This window comes from Phalacrocorax carbo, chromosome 23, assembly GCF_963921805.1.
Source record: "Phalacrocorax carbo chromosome 23, bPhaCar2.1, whole genome shotgun sequence".
Lineage (NCBI taxonomy): Eukaryota > Metazoa > Chordata > Aves > Suliformes > Phalacrocoracidae > Phalacrocorax > Phalacrocorax carbo.
This window is the reverse complement of record NC_087535.1, coordinates 2498007-2514800: the sequence shown is the minus strand read 5'-3', so window position 1 is coordinate 2514800 and position 16794 is coordinate 2498007. Positions and strand designations below refer to the sequence as shown.

At 52.9% G+C, this 16794-nt stretch overlaps 1 protein-coding gene across 1 annotated transcript; it reads left to right on the top strand.

Moving 5' to 3' along the window:
• Positions 1-4286: 4286 nt before the first annotated feature.
• KCNA3 (potassium voltage-gated channel subfamily A member 3) lies at positions 4287-16509 on the top strand. Its single transcript, XM_064472260.1, has 2 exons — positions 4287-7808; positions 16230-16509. Exon 1 carries the CDS (start codon positions 4431-4433, stop codon positions 6180-6182), a length of 1752 nt encoding a protein of 583 aa, XP_064328330.1. The 5' UTR covers positions 4287-4430; the 3' UTR covers positions 6183-7808; positions 16230-16509.
• The last annotated feature ends 285 nt before the right edge of the window (positions 16510-16794 follow it).

Genomic DNA, 16794 nt, shown 5'->3' with positions numbered 1-16794 from the left:
TTTCTGGGAATGGGGTCATTGACCCCATCTCGATGTACGTTGGGGTAACAGCACAGCTCTCCTGGAAGGATGTGAGCCTCGGGGACTGCGGGGATCTCCCGCCTCGTGTCTCCGCAAGGGAGAAGGTGAGGATGGCGGGACTCATCAGTCTGGAGCCAGAGGTTGCATTGTACAACTTATTCCCCAGTTGCTGAGCAAATAATCATCATTAAATCAGGGATAATCTGGTGGGGAAGAACCAGTGGAAGGTTACAGGGAGGGCAAGCAGCCGAACCTGGCTGAAGCAAGCTAAGCGGAGCAGGATTAGAGCATCCATTCATCTGTTTTAGCTGTATAATGTATAGATTGCTCCAAGTTAATCTTGAAAGGTTGGGCTGATGCTGAACTGTCTGTCTGATGCCGGTGGTCTCCCGCAGTCCTGTCTGCAAAGGTTTCAGGTGATTATTAGTGACCCAAGTGACAGCCTCGAGCCTTTCTCTGTAACATTTGTCCATGCTATGAGCAGGAGAGGTAGAGCTCATGTTTCCGAGATGACATGAGAAACTTTGCCAGTGCCAGTGAGTTAATACTGCGCTGCCTTGATGTGGCGGCTGGGGCTTTGCGCGTTCCCCGCTGTGGGAGGAGAGACAATACATTTACAGTGCGTTAAGGTATTATTGTAACAGCGTTTGCGCTGAAAGGTTTCTGATCCTCCGAAATAAAGAATAGCAGATTTGTCCTAGATTTATCAATGGAGGCAGGGTTCCCATTCAACGTGAGGGAGGGGAGAGCCTGAGGGAGGGGAGAGCGGGCGAGATCCCGCTCGCTGCGGCAGCCGGGCTGATGCCGTCCCGCTCTGCCTGGCTCCCTGGTCCTAACAGGTGATGAGGAGGATTTCGGTAGGAGAAGGACAACCCCAAAAGGCTGCTTGAGAGACGATGGGGTTCAGAAAGGAGGCAGCAAAATTTCCAGGTGATAGCAGAGTGCTGAGGCAGCCCCATGCCGGGAAAGAGCTGAGGCTTGGGGTGAAGGTCCTGAGATGTTTTCTGCAGCCCACGTGCCCCTCGGGAGGGATGCTGTGGGGGTTCCCCTCTGGCCGTGGGAAGAGGGAAGCTGTGTATCCCCGTAGCTTGGAAATCTGCCCTGAGAAGGCTGTTAAAGGAGGAAAAGAGTGATGCTTGCTCTGCTTCTTTGTAGAAACTGCATCTGATGTTATAGGTCAGCCTGTAGATCATTGCACAGGGGGATTTCTTAAATGGCCGTTAGGAATAAAATTGAATTTGTTGAGACCAGATGCAGCAGAAGAGCTGGATGAAAAAGCAGAGAGAAACTTCCGGAGGGAGGACTGGGACATTTTGCATTCAACAGAAAAGCCACAGTCTCGAGGAGCGGGTTTGATGCTGCACCTCGCACGGTGAGCTCCCAGCCTGCAGGAAAGCACCGCCCAGGTCAGCCATTGCAGAGATATCCCTTCCCCATGGCTTTTATTCCTCTGCTTCTGCCCTTGCGCTCAGCCCTCTTGGTTTTGGGATGTGACCTAGGCCACTTCTGTTGCTGCTTGACAGATCTGGGGCTTGGTGCAGTGCCTGTGTGCAGACCCCTCCAGGGAACACGTGTGGAGCCGGCTGTGGCTGATGCCAAGCAGGAGGTGATGCTATTGCTGTATCCCGGACGCTAAACCCAGCCTTGGCTGGGGACCCCATGAGAAGGAAGGAGCTGAGGGGACTTTGCCTGGGAGGAGATGATCTGCCCCTCCGGCCTCCCTGTGCCTGCAGCGATGCTGCTGCTGCTCTCCTGCCACAGCTTAATTGGCTTTGATAGGGTTATTGAAGCAGCAGAGGAGCAAACAGGACCAGGAGGTCACACAGTGCCGGGGGCCACCGGGCTGCAGCCCCTGGCAAAACCCTTTGAGCCAGCGAGATGCTGGACCAAAGCTGCCCAGAGCTCAAGGGTTAATGTCTGCTGCTGTGTTGCAGCTAATGGGGGGTGGGTGGCGGTGTAACAGCTTAATCCTCCTCCTGGTTTTAAGGCAAGGGCTTTTCCTAGCAGCGTCCCAAAGGTCTGTGGCTCTCTCAATAGGGCTGGAACCAATTTCCGAAGAGTTTGCCCCCAGCTGAGATCCAGAGTAAACTGTTGCAATTATGGAAGTTATGCCTTGTGGCCTCAAGCCTTTTGTCATCAATAAATGTTTATGGTTTAAAGCAGCCGTGTTTGTTTGCCTTAGACCAGATGACAGTGATTTATTGGCAGGAATCCTAGCAGAGGAAAGAGATGAGGCAGACAAGTCTTGAAGTGCTACACACGTGTATGTAGTGAGCAGATGATGGTTATTTCATGATCATGAAACCTGCAGAAAACAGAGCCTCAAACTTGGATGTGAACAGTTGTTTCCAGGAATTTTTCTCAACCTACATGCAACACGGGCAGCTCAAGGGTTAATGATGCTCCAGGGCTTTGCTTCCTGCTGTAGCTGGGGTTTGGGCTGGCTGGAGATGCTGCGTGTTGGCAAGGAGGGGCGGATGCTTTCGCTGGGAGCAGGTTGCTGATTAGCACTATTAATTGCTGTAGGAATGATTGGGGAGCAAGACTGGGGACCCATTGCCCCAACTCCTTCATCGCAGGAGATCTGCAGCCTCGAACAAAACAGGACTCAAAAGTGGGGCTTAAAGGCAAGGATGGGGGTGGCAACAAGGACACATGAGGGGCAAGGTGACACGGCCTGGAAACGAGCGTCCCTGCGTGTGATCGTGGGTGAATGTCTTCTAATAGCCACACCGAGCTGCTGCCTTACTGCTGGTGTGAAAAACCCATCGCTGGCCGTGGTGAAGGTGGAGGAAGAGCGGGGAGCTCATCTAAAGGCTGCGTTGGGTTAGGTCCCACAGCCAGGTCCCGTTTTTCATCCGCAGGACCTTGCTGAGGCTCATTCCCCCAGGAAACTCCTCTGATTTCTTGTGGCAGAGGGTTTTTTGCCCTCTGTCAGTGAAGATGAAGGTGGGTTTGGCTCGCTCAGACCTTGTCTGCAGTCTTAATCTGCCATTTACAGTCTGGAGCCAGCTCTTACACCAATATTTATTGTTGTTCCCCCCCCCCCCCCGGGTTTGTATATTTTGTACATCTTGTTTCTAATTTAAAGTATAAATAAGTGTGATCTTTTCATCTGTTTTTCTCCCTACCTTCTGGAGGCTGTGCTGGTTAAAAATAACCACAGCGATGAGCTAAAGCGGGGCTGGTGGAGGGGTTTTAACCTCCATCGCGGCAGGACCACCCAGCCGGCGTGGGAGCGGCGGCGGGGTCGCCCTTCTCACCCCTCCCCAACCCTCGTAGTCGGGCTTTTTCCTGAGCCAGGAACTCCTTGAATTGCCTAAGCCCCGCTTGGCACGTGGCTGGGGATTAAAGTGTTTCTGCTGTCAGGGAGGTTTTGGAAAAGGAGGACCCATGGGGGGGCTGGGGGGGCACAGCCGGGTGCAGAGATCAGAGGTTGCCCCTGATGCGCATCTCCTGGGGACAGAGTGTTTTCCAGCGCTGGGCGCCTGCAGAGAGGCTTTCGCCTTAAAAAAATCCCATTTGATCAAAATTAAACTATTTGCATAAGAAGATCAATTAAAGGGAGAAAAAAAAATCCAAAGCCTTTTGGCTTTCTTGCAGGAAAGTCTGAATTGCAGATTTGGGTTCAGACTGAAATTGCCTTGGTCGAAGGCTGGCTCAGCTTCACTCCTCCGTTTATTTTGCTGGGGGGGGGGGGGGAGTGCACACGGACACACACATGCATGTGCAAACACGCACACGCGTGTGCACGCAGGCACACGCACACGCACACGCTCTCTCTTCTATACAGAAGACGAAAAATCCCCAGCACTTCAGCCAAAACGCTGATTCAAAACAACTGTTGGCGGCTGCGACTGCCGCTGTCTGCTTTCCATTACCCACAGCCCCGCCGCGGCTTGAAACGGTGACTTGAAACAAACAGGCAAACCCCAAAATTAATAATCAAAATTACATTTTGCCTTCCTGGGGGAAGGGCAGAAAAACTCTTTCTAAGGTAGCGGTTCTGCCAGGAAAAAACTCTCCCCGCTTGCAACCCGCTGAGCATCAAAGGATGCTCCCCGGGAGGGGACCGGAGCCCCTCGGCGTGTCGCTGGGTGGGGGTACGGATCGGGCCCCCCCGCGGGCTGGGGCAGGGGAGGGGGTGCCCGCAGCGTGCTGGGGGCTGCGGGGCAGGGCTGGGGTGCTGGTGGGTGTCTCCGGGAGCGGTGACTGAGCGAGGCGGTGCCAGGGCTGGGGGCGGATTTTTTGAGAAGAGCCTCAGCTCTTCAGAGCAGCGGCAGCCGCTGGAGGAGTTGGGCGGCTGTTTCTCCCTCTCCGCCTGGAGGAGGAGGAAGAAGAGGAGGAAGAAGAGGCTTCGGCTGCCGCCTCTCTGATCCTCCCCCCCTCCCCTTCCGCCCCACACCTTTATGGACGAGCGCCGGAGCTTGCTCTACTCTCCGGCTGCCTCCTCCACCAGCCGCCATCCGCGGGGCGGCTCGACCAGCAGCCACCACAACCTGGGCTACACCGAGCAGCTGCCCCCCGCCGCCTCCCAGCCGGTCCCCGACCAAGAGGAGGAAGAGGGTGAAGAAGGGGAGGAAGGCAGCATGACCGTGGTGGGGGGCGGCGGAGACCCTTTGCTGGAAGAGCCACAGCATCCTCATCCTTTGCTCGGGGGGGACCGCTACGATCACCCCCCAACTCCCGCCGCCGTCCCTGCCGGCCAGCCCGCGGGCGGTGGGGAGCACGAGTGCTGCGAGCGGGTGGTGATCAACATCTCGGGGTTGCGGTTTGAGACCCAGCTGAAGACGCTGGCACAGTTCCCCGAGACGCTGCTGGGGGACCCGCGTAAGAGGATGCGCTACTTCGACCCCCTCCGCAACGAGTATTTTTTCGACCGTAACCGTCCCAGCTTCGACGCCATCCTCTACTACTACCAGTCGGGTGGGCGCATCCGGCGACCCGTCAACGTCCCCATCGATATCTTCTCCGAGGAGATCCGCTTCTACCAGCTGGGGGAGGAGGCCATGGAGAAGTTTCGGGAGGATGAGGGTTTCATTCGGGAGGAGCAGCGGCCGCTTCCCGACAAGGAGTTTCAACGCCAAGTGTGGCTCCTCTTCGAGTACCCCGAGAGCTCTGGGCCAGCCCGAGGCATTGCCATAGTCTCTGTCCTGGTCATCCTTATCTCTATTGTCATCTTCTGTCTGGAGACCCTGCCTGAATTCAGGGATGACCACGACTATGAGGGAACTGGGGGAACCTTTGGGATGGGCGGCGGCCCTCTCCCACCTGACGTCTTCACCAACTCCTCGTCCTCAGCCGCTTCCATGGTGTCATCCTTCACCGACCCTTTCTTTGTAGTGGAGACTTTGTGCATCATCTGGTTCTCCTTCGAGCTGCTGGTCCGTTTCTTTGCCTGCCCCAGCAAGGCCACCTTCTCCAAGAACATCATGAACATCATTGACATTGTGGCCATCATTCCCTACTTCATCACACTGGGCACCGAGCTGGCTGAGAGGCAAGGCAACGGGCAGCAAGCCATGTCCTTGGCCATCCTCAGAGTCATCCGGCTGGTCAGGGTCTTCCGCATCTTCAAGCTCTCCCGGCATTCCAAGGGGCTGCAGATCCTGGGGCAGACCCTCAAGGCCAGCATGCGGGAGCTGGGCTTGCTCATCTTCTTCCTCTTCATCGGCGTCATCCTCTTCTCCAGCGCCGTCTACTTCGCAGAAGCCGATGACCCCAGTTCAGGTTTCAGTAGCATCCCTGATGCCTTCTGGTGGGCGGTGGTGACCATGACCACAGTGGGCTACGGGGACATGCACCCCATCACCATTGGGGGCAAGATTGTGGGCTCTCTCTGCGCCATCGCAGGGGTGCTAACCATCGCTCTCCCTGTGCCTGTGATAGTCTCCAATTTCAACTATTTCTACCACCGGGAGACGGAGGGTGAGGAGCAAGCCCAATACATGCACGTCGGGAGCTGCCAGCACCTCTCGTCCAGCGAGGAGATGAGGAAGGCTCGCAGCAATTCCACCCTCAGCAAGTCCGAGTACATGGTGATCGAGGAAGGGGGAATCAACCACAGTGCATTCAAACAGGCTGCCTTTAAGACAGGCAACTGCACAACCACAAACAATCCCAACTGTGTGAACATTAAAAAGATCTTTACGGATGTTTAAGAAAAAACAAAACCAAACAAACAGCAACAAAATCTGAGGATGCGGTAAAAAAATAATAATAACAATAATAATGCAAAGTGACTGTGTACTCGGTATTGTGTGGAACATGCACCATCGTCGGTCTGTGTGTGCCCTTGTTTTTATACGTTTATTTTTTTAGATCCTTCCTTTCTAAAGATCCAAAAAAAAAAAAAAAAAAGGATTTAAAATTCTCCGAAGAAGACGACTAAAGGGTAAAGAGAAGGAAGATGAAGACAAAACACACTCACCGTCGAAACAGGTGTTTGTTCTGCAACATGTTGCAGGGCTGCTTTTGTTTTCTTGGTTTTGGGGACCTCTCGCTTTGCTCCTGGATTCCCCCCCTTTTCCCTAAAGGCAGCGTGTAGCCGATTTCCCTTCCATCACATAAGCTCACTTGTTGGATTAACAACCCCGGATTGGGTGGGGGGACGAGGAAAACATGTTGCAGAGCGTACTGGAAGGGGGGTGGGAGGAAATAACCATTTAATTTTGCAGACAGTCTCTGTTACCACATTGTTAAATGACACTTAATATTGAAACACGTGTTGTGCCGTTACGGGCACATCACAGGTTCTCTTTTCTCCGCTGTTAGATCATTTATGAAATTCTAATCTGGTCAGAGACCGAGTGCAATCAATGCTGATTTAAACAGAAAAAAACCAAAACCCCTCATTTTCTATTTTTGATTCCCTTCCCCTGCAACCCTACGGCATTATTTCATCCAACGTCAAATTTGTGGCCGTGCAACGGGTCTGTGTGTGGGGAGGAGGGAGGCGAAAGGCAAAATGGAGCGGTTTCAGGTGCGTGGGGAGCGATGCTGGCATGGACCGGGGGATGCAGGATCCGGGACGGGCTCCTCACCGTGGCTGTGCAGCCTCAAACCCACCCAGCTGGAGACAAAGGGATATTTCCTCCTTTTTTTGCACTGTGTTTGGGAGAGATGCAGCCACTTATCGCAAGAAGATTAAAGTGGCAAACATGCCTTCCAGCGGAAGTCACTAATTCGGACGGGAGTGATGCAGTTGCCATGGCGACCCTGGTTTCCTGGGAAACCCCCAAAGGTTGTCATGGCATCCCTTCTCCCATCCCCCTTGGTCCTCAATCTTCCCACAAAAAACCTTTCCAGATGGTTCCAGCCCTGTCGTCCCACAGGACATCGTGGCTCTGCCCTGCTACGTGACCCCATCCCGGCACCCCCTTCCTGGGCCACGTCCCCCCTGCGGCTTCCCCCGTGCCGAATAAAGCGCCCGTAGGCAATAAGCACCCCACAAATCCACCTCTCCCTCGCAGAGGAGCTCACACCTTGGCAGTGAAATTTGGGGATGGAGTCTCTCGTCCTGCAAACACGAGCGCTCGCCCCGCCGAGAACGACCCCGCGCTCCCCCTGCGCCGCACGGAGCCCGGCCGTGTCCCCAAACCCGCTGCGAAACGGCACCGAGCAGCTGGCGGGAAAGCTGGGCTGAAAAACCCCGGCAGCTTTTTGAAACAAGGGGGACACGACTATAAAGAGCAGGATTGAAAAGTAACCAAAACCCCGCCGGGGAAAATGCGCCGGCTTCATCTTTACGTGCGCACCAGGGGCCACGGGACATCTGACGGGATCAGGTGAGCTTTGCACGGGGTAAAGTTCAATGCATCGTAAGGTAACGTTGCTTTTTGGGGACAAACCTAGTGTTTTCCACTACTTAGTTTTATTTTTCAGCTTACCCTGCTGCTCTCAGCTATTTTGTTCACGTTAGGTAAAGTGGGATAAGATCCTCCATCTCGGCTGCTTATATTTGCTTTTCACTTTGCTTTTTAGTGCTACGCGTAGCAGGAAAACCCTGCTGCCTTTCTGCGGCTGGGATTCTCCAATTCTGAGCTAAAAGGGTGGTTTGCAGCAGTTTAGCCCTTGCGTCAGACCCCTGCCATCGAAGCAGGCTGAAGGCAAGGCCTGGCTGCTCAACCTCAAGTGCCTCGGCTCCAGCTCTGCTCCGTTTTGCTGGGTTTTGGGTTAAATAAAACCAGATTCCTTCAAGGCAGCGATCTGCGCAGGGATGCTGTTGGATACCTCTTACGCCAAAGAGAGATTTGACCCCAACCTGTGTGAGTCACACCTTTCCCAGGCGTGAGGAACGGGGGGGATTTGTCCTGAGCGATGCCGGCCACGCCAGAATTGGAGTTTAGCTGGGATTTTACCCAGACTTAAAAGGATCAGGACAGTTTGAAACACTCTCCCTTAGTCCCAGTTAATAAAGCCCTTATAACCAGGGAGACCATCAGAGCAGCTTCTTAGCTGATGGGACGTGACAGCTTTATTGTAGGTCCTGTAGTTTTCACCAGCTGCAGATCTAACAAATGATCTTTATTAGGGAGATGCTCTGGAGCATCCTGGGGGGTAACAAACCTGGGACCCCTTGTCCGGGATAACTGGGAACGCCCCAGCGTGCCTTTTCCCCAGGCTGAAATGTCATTTCTGCCTACGAGCTCTCACTTTTTATTGTTCGTAAAGCTTTTTCTGCACGCCTATTCTTACAAGGAGGATTTGAGTTTAAAAATGGGGGAAATGGTCGCACTCGGGAGAGTTTGCGGATGAGTTTTGTGTCTGCGTTTCCTCCGTGGCAGCTGCACGGGGTGCGGAAACCACATGTTCTCCTGGAAGAGGCAGAGCACAATTTTCGGTTTCTCTGCCGTCTAAAATAAGCAGAAACCTTGCAGGTTGTTAGTTTCCTTCCGGACCCCTGCCTACCTCATTTTGTAGAGGCAGAATAATTTCAAATGGATTTTATTGGCAGTAAAAGATGCCGTATGGGAGAGGTGACAAGGAAACCACTTCATCCACTGGAGTAAAAGGCAGTTTTGCTCCAGTACCAAATGGTATGGCTGAAAAATATAAAAGCACTGCTGTTCTCTCTGTAAGATACACCCAAAAAATCGGAAGTGGAAAAATGGGGATATCCTTTTGATGCTCTGCCCCATTTCTGTCTGCTTCTTCGCTCTGTGCTGTCTCATTAGGTACCGTTCAGCGAGATAAATGCTTTCTGTTGCTGCACGGTCTGACGGCTTCTCTTAAACTGGCTGCCGCGTGCGTTGTGCCAGGAACTGGAGAGATTGCTGAAAGATTGCTCTCTTTGCAGCCAGCTGCTTATTTAACTTACTTTGCTCTCTTGCAATGTGCCTCCTATTAGGTCTTAGGACTATTTTAACAGTCACTTGGGAGTTGAAGATGAGCTTCAGCCTTTGCAGTGTGTTGGACTCCACTGTTTCTAATGTGCTTAGAGGGGGCAGCATTTGGAGATTAGTATTAGCGGAGCTGCGTGCCTGCTGTCTGGCAGCCGGCTGCAAAACCTTCCCAAGGCAAGGCGAAGGGCTTGCCTAGACTCAGCTTATTACATTAAATGGAGGAAAGTGCATTACTGAAAGCTTCTGGCTGACATTTAAGATCGCACAGAAAGCAAGCAGGGGAAAGGCTGCCTCCCTGGGTAGTCCCTGCTGTGGACTCCCCCGCTTGTCATCTGCATGTGCGGTGTGGCAGGGACGCTCTCCAAAATGTCCTCCTCCTCCGCCCCTGTCCTCCGTACCCGTCACCTGCGGGACTCAGTGACACTGCGGGTGCCGAAGGACGGGAGCAGGGATGGGGACAGGCAGCTCCTGCCCCAGGGACGCAGCCGTGGGAGGCCAAAGCTGCCTCCCTGGAGGCTTTATGTGTTCGGTTTGTATAGGGCCGCCAGGAGATACAGAGCCTGTACAGCCTCCTGCCTCCTTTCCCAGGCTCCTTTCCCTTTCCCTCTGCTTGTATTCTGGGACCTGTTCCTTTCCCCTCTTTCAGCCCTGGACGCCACCTCGAAACACATCCGTGGTACGGGGGGATGCTGGGGACGCAGCAACCCCAACCTGGCCCCTCCGCTTGGTACTTCGACACCAGCACCTTTTCCTCCCGCTTATTTGCCTTTTTTGGGTGTGTTTCCCTGCCCGAACTCTTCTGAAAAGGTTCTGTTGTTCTCCAGCACAATAGTTGCCTTTCAGGTGCTGGGGGCGGCTGCAGGAGCAGAGCAGTATGTCCCACCCCGCGTGTGGGCACGACAAGGGCTGGGGATATCACTTTCCTCCGGGAGGGTTAAATTTCTTCCCAGGGAATTGTTCCTGCTCCATCACTCGACAAAATAAGTTGTTTTTTTGTTTGTAATCCCCAATTTATGGACAGTTAAGTGGAGGCAAAGGGCAGGCGAGTGGCTTCAAGGGCAGACAAGTGGCTTCTCCGGGGAAGGGAAGGAGCCATCCAGAGCTCATCGGCAGTGGAGGGGTCTCCCCTGGCAGAGCTGTAGCACAGGGAAAGGGTCTCCTGCAGCGGTTTGTGTGTATGAAGAGCATTCTGCATGAAATCTGTTTAATTGTGTAGTTTGGAGCCCTCTTCCTGCCAAGCTTTTAAAATATGCATATCTTGGTGAGAGCACATGGAGGCTCCTATCGCAGCCTGATGGAAAGCAGGGCCGGTTTTTTTTTTTCCATTTTTAAATGCAAGTGATCTCTGGGTAGGCTGCAAACCTGCGAGTGCAAACAGAGAAATAGGATTTAAATGTGATTCATTTTGCCCTTCGGTCTCAATTGCTGCGTGTACCAAGAAGGAGAGCTCAGAGCACCGCCATCCTCGTGCAAAGGCAGTTGTACGGGCAAGGGGTGCGGGGAAACAGGGACTTTCTGGATGTTGTAGGATGTTGTGGGCAGGGCAACATCCTATACATTGTCTCCTTCACTGCTAGGGAGCTGGTGCTGCTCGTCTGCACCCATAGTCTGACCGGGGTGCTTGGCTCGACTTTGGGGGCTGTTGTACAGCAGGAGGGTGTGTTAAGGACGGGGTGCTGCTGCACTAACGCAGCACCCGCTGGGCGCGGGGGGCCCGACGGGTGCTGCACCGTGGGCGCGGGGCGGCGTGAGCCCTCGCCCAGGGCCAGCGCCGGCAGCAGGAGCGCTGGAGCGATGCGCTCCTCCGGCAGGAAGGTTTCCCTGGAAACAGCCGCGGGACTGTCACCGCTCTGGCGGGGACATTTTGGGGGTGTTTTGGGGTGGATGCCCTGAGGTGCCTCATCCCGGCCGGGAATCCCTTCTCTGGCAGCGGGAGGGTTTTGGCTTCATGTTGGGGGTGGCGACTGGGGGTTTCCTTTGGGCAGAAGGAGGACTGGCGTGAGGAGGGGGCACAGCCCTGCTGTAGGGCAGAGCCATCGCACGGCGGGGGGCACATTGGCTGCTGGGGGGAGCCCTGCAGAGCAGCCCCAGCCCCATCTCCACAGCATCTGGCTCTTGCCCCCCAGCTGAAGCTCTCCTGGCTCTGCTGTGGTCGAGTCCAAGACACAGTCGAGACCTTTTACTCCTGAACTTGGCCTCCTGAACAAGAAGTTGAGTAACGGTGTCTCCGTCAAAGCGATATTCATCCCACCTGACGGCACGGGTGTTTGCTGCTTTGCTCTGGGAGGGCATCAGGGCTCCTGCTTTTTGTCACCAGCAAAACCCAATCCCATTTTTTGCTCATGAGAACCATCCTCTGTGCAGGAGAGGGATGTGTGCAGGGTCCCACGCCGCCCTTGTAGCTGGAGCCCTTTTATCCCCGCTGCTGGCAAAACTCAGCCAAAAATACTCAAAGAAAACCCCCTGTGAGCCCCTGTGTGCTTTTCCTTCCATGAATAAGGTGCTGCTTTATGAGATACCCAAGTTTCAGGGTCCGCCTGTGTCTCATCACCAGCCAGAGCCTGAATTCTCGGCGCTGAGGATGCTCTGCAGCAGGGCAGGGAAGCCTTCACGCATGAACCTCCCCGCAGGGCACCGTCAGTTTTCTCCTTCTTATGAACCAGGACATGCTCCACTAAATTAAAACCTGTCTCCTATCTCGTTCAGCTTGTCACTCGGGTTGGGAGTAGCTAAAATACTTCCCGATCGCTGGTCTTCCCCTGCTCATAATGGGAACTGTCTTTACCCAACCGCGCTGCACACTAATATGAAGAACCCCAGCTCAGCAGTGCAGGCAGCAGCACGCGCTTCTGGGTTTGTTTAGCAATGATTCATTTCCTTAACACTTGTAATTCAGATGCTTTTCTGAGCGTGTTTAAGCTCTGTCATGTCTGTTGCTTTTCTACAGTTCTTGCACTTCATTTTTAGCATCTTTTAACACACACTGGGTGGGAAGGCTTGGTTTGGATGGGCGGCTCGCACGGCTGGGTTAGCGAGTGGCTATCTCTGCTCTCGCTGGCAAGGATGCAGAGCGCCGTCAGTTTTATTTTGATGCTGACCAGCACCAGCCGCTTTGCCTTGCTCCCTCCGAAGCCCCATCATGGGTAGATACAGAAAATCCTTTGGGACTGTGTCGTGGTTCGATCGGCGGCAGAAGCACCACAGGCTCAGCCTCTGCGGGCTGCCGGCAGCAGGGTCCGTGCTTGGGTCTTGCTCTCGGGGGAAGCCGAAGATTGCAATGGAGCAGGATGAACACGTGTCCCAGTGTTTCTAGCATTTGCAGAGAGATGTGTTTGCCGTTCGAGTTGGCTGCAGTAGAGGAGCTGAGTGCAACGCGGGGTGGCAGGTGATGCTGCGCTGCCCGCGGGGTGTTTGGCATGGGGGTGGTCCCCGACAGCGGGCATCCCTGCACCCCGCGCCTGCGGGCTGGGGGCACTGCGGCGTTTGCCGGGTGTTTGCTGTCGGCCTTCTGCGTGCCTTCGGGCTCCTCTGGGCCTCAGTTTCCCCATCTGTAAATGACATTGAGCAGCGTCATCGTTCGCAGTGAAACACGCTGGGAGCAAGTGGCAGTTTTGAAACACAGAACAGGAAGTAAAGAATCCTCCAAAGGTTTTCTGTTGTCAGCTTGCCTGAAGCTTGCAGAGCCTCCAAACCCTCCCCCCGATACCCCATTAACTGCAGTTATTTCCCCGAGCTGGAGGGAAGCCCAGGGTTTCATCCAGCTTCCCCAGGGATGCCAGCTCTGCCCTGCGGCTCCCCTTCCCATAACCGTCCTCCTCTCCTCCAGTTTCTTCACTCTGCATATTTGAACTTGCTTTTCCATCCCTACAGCCTGTTTCTCTTGAAATCTCTGTGCATTTACAGTCAAAATCCCACTGCTCCCTCCTCGCTGGTCTCTGCTTGGAGCTGCCACCACAGCTCGGTAACGATTTGAGCCTCAAACTGTTGCGGCAGGTTAGAAATGAGACATAAGAAGTTTGGGTTTAAAATGAACCTGCCTGCTGCAAATCTGAGCTTGCAGGAGGGATGTGAAATGAGTTTGCTGTGAGCTGGGTGTAGCATTGCAGGATAGAGGGCTTTCCTACCTCTGCGTGTGTGTCAGTGGATGCCGGCACCCGCCGCTTGTGCTCTAACCTGCAGGTGCCTGAATTATACTCTGCACTTCAGAAACCTCTGAGTTAAAAGAGGGACTCTTTCTGCTGCGTCTGAAACAAGCCTGGTCTATTCTCTCCTGGGGCTGGAAACCTTTCAGCAAGGTCTCTCCCATCCTGGTTGCAAAATGTTCTGAGAAAGCAAAGCATGCACAAGGAGGCGCCAGCCAGTGAACGCGACCTGGGTTCAGCTGGTTTTCTGGCTTGTGGTATCTCCTGGGAACTGGCTTTGTTACTGCATTTTCTTAACCAAGCTGTCATGCAGCGCCTTTACAGGAGAGCATTACGCAAGCATTTACCCTTATCTGCTAAATGAGGACCCCAGTAAGAAAAGATAGCAAGGTAATATGATAAGATCTGTTTTCCCTAACCCTGCGTTGATTGGCATCAATTATATCTTCCTCTTTAATTCTGTACTAAGAGTCTCAGCCATTCCAGCATATTGTTTGGGATCAGCGACAGATGGCCAGACCCATCATTTTGCAGGTCACTTTGTTTATCCCTTAAAAAATTGGCCCGACTGGAGCTATTTTCCGGTCCTCTATTTTCACCAGGTCCAGTGCTCAAGAGATACTCAATACTTGCAGTATCACGAGCTGCTTCACCAGCTCCAAATGCTGGGATACAAGTTACTTGGCTTGGCCAATTAAAAAACATCTACTTTTTGTGGCTGCTGTTTAATATCCTCTGTTTCTCTTGGAGTGGAGAGGATTTCATCACCCCCATATGATGGGACTACATCTGGATCCCTTCAGGAGCCGGAGCAGCAGTATCTCATGAATGCGCCTGACTTTTCACTTGCACTGCTGTTCTTGCTGGATTTGGTGAAATAACATCATCGTTAGGCTGAGGGTTTGGGGTTTCTCTCTACAAGGGCAAGGACACAGCCTGAAAAGGCAGCAGGGAACCCCAAAGCACTGGATTATTTACCCGGTTTGAGAAAATTGTTATTTACCACTTAATCTGCAGAGCCCCAACTCTGCCATCCCCTTCTCGCCAAACCAGGCCGTGCCAGGCTGAAGGTGCTATTGGGGCTTTATTTGTGTAATACTCCAGCAACGCTCGAGGATCCCGGCAGTTTGACCATTGCTTTGCAAGAAAAGCAGAAGCCCTTCCCTGCCGGCAGGCGGGAGGGGGGTGTAATCCCCCCCAGCAAGCCCAGTCCAATAAAGCATAAACCCCAGTTAGCTTTAAGCCCATGAATAGTCCTTCTGGCACTTCAAGATAAGCCGGTGCTTGAATAACTGGCTGGTCTGAGACCCTTGCAAGGAGCACTAAGCTCCTCTGGTAGCTTATTTTCCCCGAGTGCCGCGCTGCCTTGCAAGGGGATCTTTGCTTCTCGTGGGAAATCCCACCTCTCTCCTTTCTCTGCCTGCATTTAGCATCCCTGCGACATCCTCCCTGCGACATCCTCATCCCTGCAACGTCCAGAGAGCGGGTCTCACCCTCCTCGGTGCGTGGATCCGCTCCCGTCTGGCATTTCTCCATTGTGACTCTCCGTTTGGGGAAAATAGGCGCATTTTGGGGGATGAGCGGGGATAGATCCTGGTGCGTTAGGCTGGGCTCTGAACTGGGCAGACAGATCCTTCCTACCTTGTCTCAGCACCGGCTGCTAATGAAGCACCGGGCTCATGTGGTATGATTGGTGCTAGTGCTCATCTCATTAGTTTGCACCACACACTGGTTCTAATATAGTTAATGAGCCTCACTATAGGAAGCTTTACTAATTCCCACTTGAAAAATCACCATGAAATGGCCAGAATTTGAGCATGTGACTCCCACCGACGTACGCAGGGCTTAAACCCTCAGGAAATTTGGCCGTGCCCCATCTGCAGGCGGGCGCAGAGCCCGGGACGCGGCGCGGCAGGAGGAGGGATGCTCCGGTTGCTGCGGTACGGACCAAAGGCAAAACGTATGATTCCTGAAAACGGGCGGGATGTAAGGAGTCGCAAGAAGTTCCTAAGAGTTTCAGTGCCTTAAAGACAGAAGGGAGCATCTCACTATTAAAATAGGACTCAGGGTGAGTCCCTCTGTGCTGTGGGGTTATTAGGCGTCGAAGCCGATGCAATACCAGCTGCTTTTATGCACTCCAGGGGCTCGGCAGCTCTGGCACTGCAGAGGTGGGGGGATTTCTTTTTGCCCTTTGCTAGCCATCTCCATCCCTGCGTCAAAACAAGGTCTCGGGTTTGAGCTCAGTGGGAACGACTCCGTGGTCCGAGCACCGGGCACCAGGTCAGCCCCGGCTCCTGCTGTCCCCTGTATCGGATTTATAAGATCAAGCAATTGCTTAATATTGTGTGAATCATATCGGGTCGGAACAAACCCAGCTTGATTAAGATAAAAACATGATGAGGAAACCCCAGTTTGTGCTAATTATCCTAGACTGGATTTGGAGATTGCCGTTATGTGAGCTAATAGTTAATAACCGGAATATATTTAATGACTCTTTTTTCTATCTTCAGCTCGCTTTAGACTCTGTTGCATTTAGTCTGTTAAACAATTTTAATTAGTAAATTTTCACTTTTTTCTTTGTGGGGAAGGGGGATGTGAAGTTGTCGGAGGGGACCAATGTGCAGCATTTACGCTACTTTGCCTCAAAAAAAGCCCCCAATATCCTGTTCCTTATTCCCAAACCAGCCGGTGCATAAAAGCGGTTCTTTGCTCTGCCCAACAGATAACAGAAGAAGTTTCGAAATTAAGACCTTCAGGACTGTGTTGAGAAATAAAACGTCTCCAAGGAAATGGCAAACATCACGGACACGACGACTGATGCTGCTGTGGAGCCGACCGACGGAGGGTCTGTCCTCCCCCGTTAAACCCATTTCATATTTCATATATACATATGAAATATTATTTGCCACGTTATCTGTGTTTTCTAACAAGTGCATTATGTAGAAGGGAACATCTCTGCAGCCAGAAGATCATCTTCAAATCATGTGCAATATAACGGGACTGAACAAGTGGAAATCATTTGGACATTATTTCAGTCTTTTTTTTAAGTTTAAAAAAATATCTCTTGAAAGATTAAGCAACCAGAAAAGAAACGTTAACCAGAGCTACTAATAAGCGGTCCAAGTGTTTTACTCGGGCTGGGAGGGAGGTGGGGAAATTCGGTTGCGCTCACTGGTCCCTGTCGAAGGACACGGGCTGTTTTCAGCGCTGGGACACGAATAAGTTCTGTTCCATTTTTCCAACTTCCCTGTAAATGCTCTTAAGTCGGTATGTGCTGTACTAAAGGC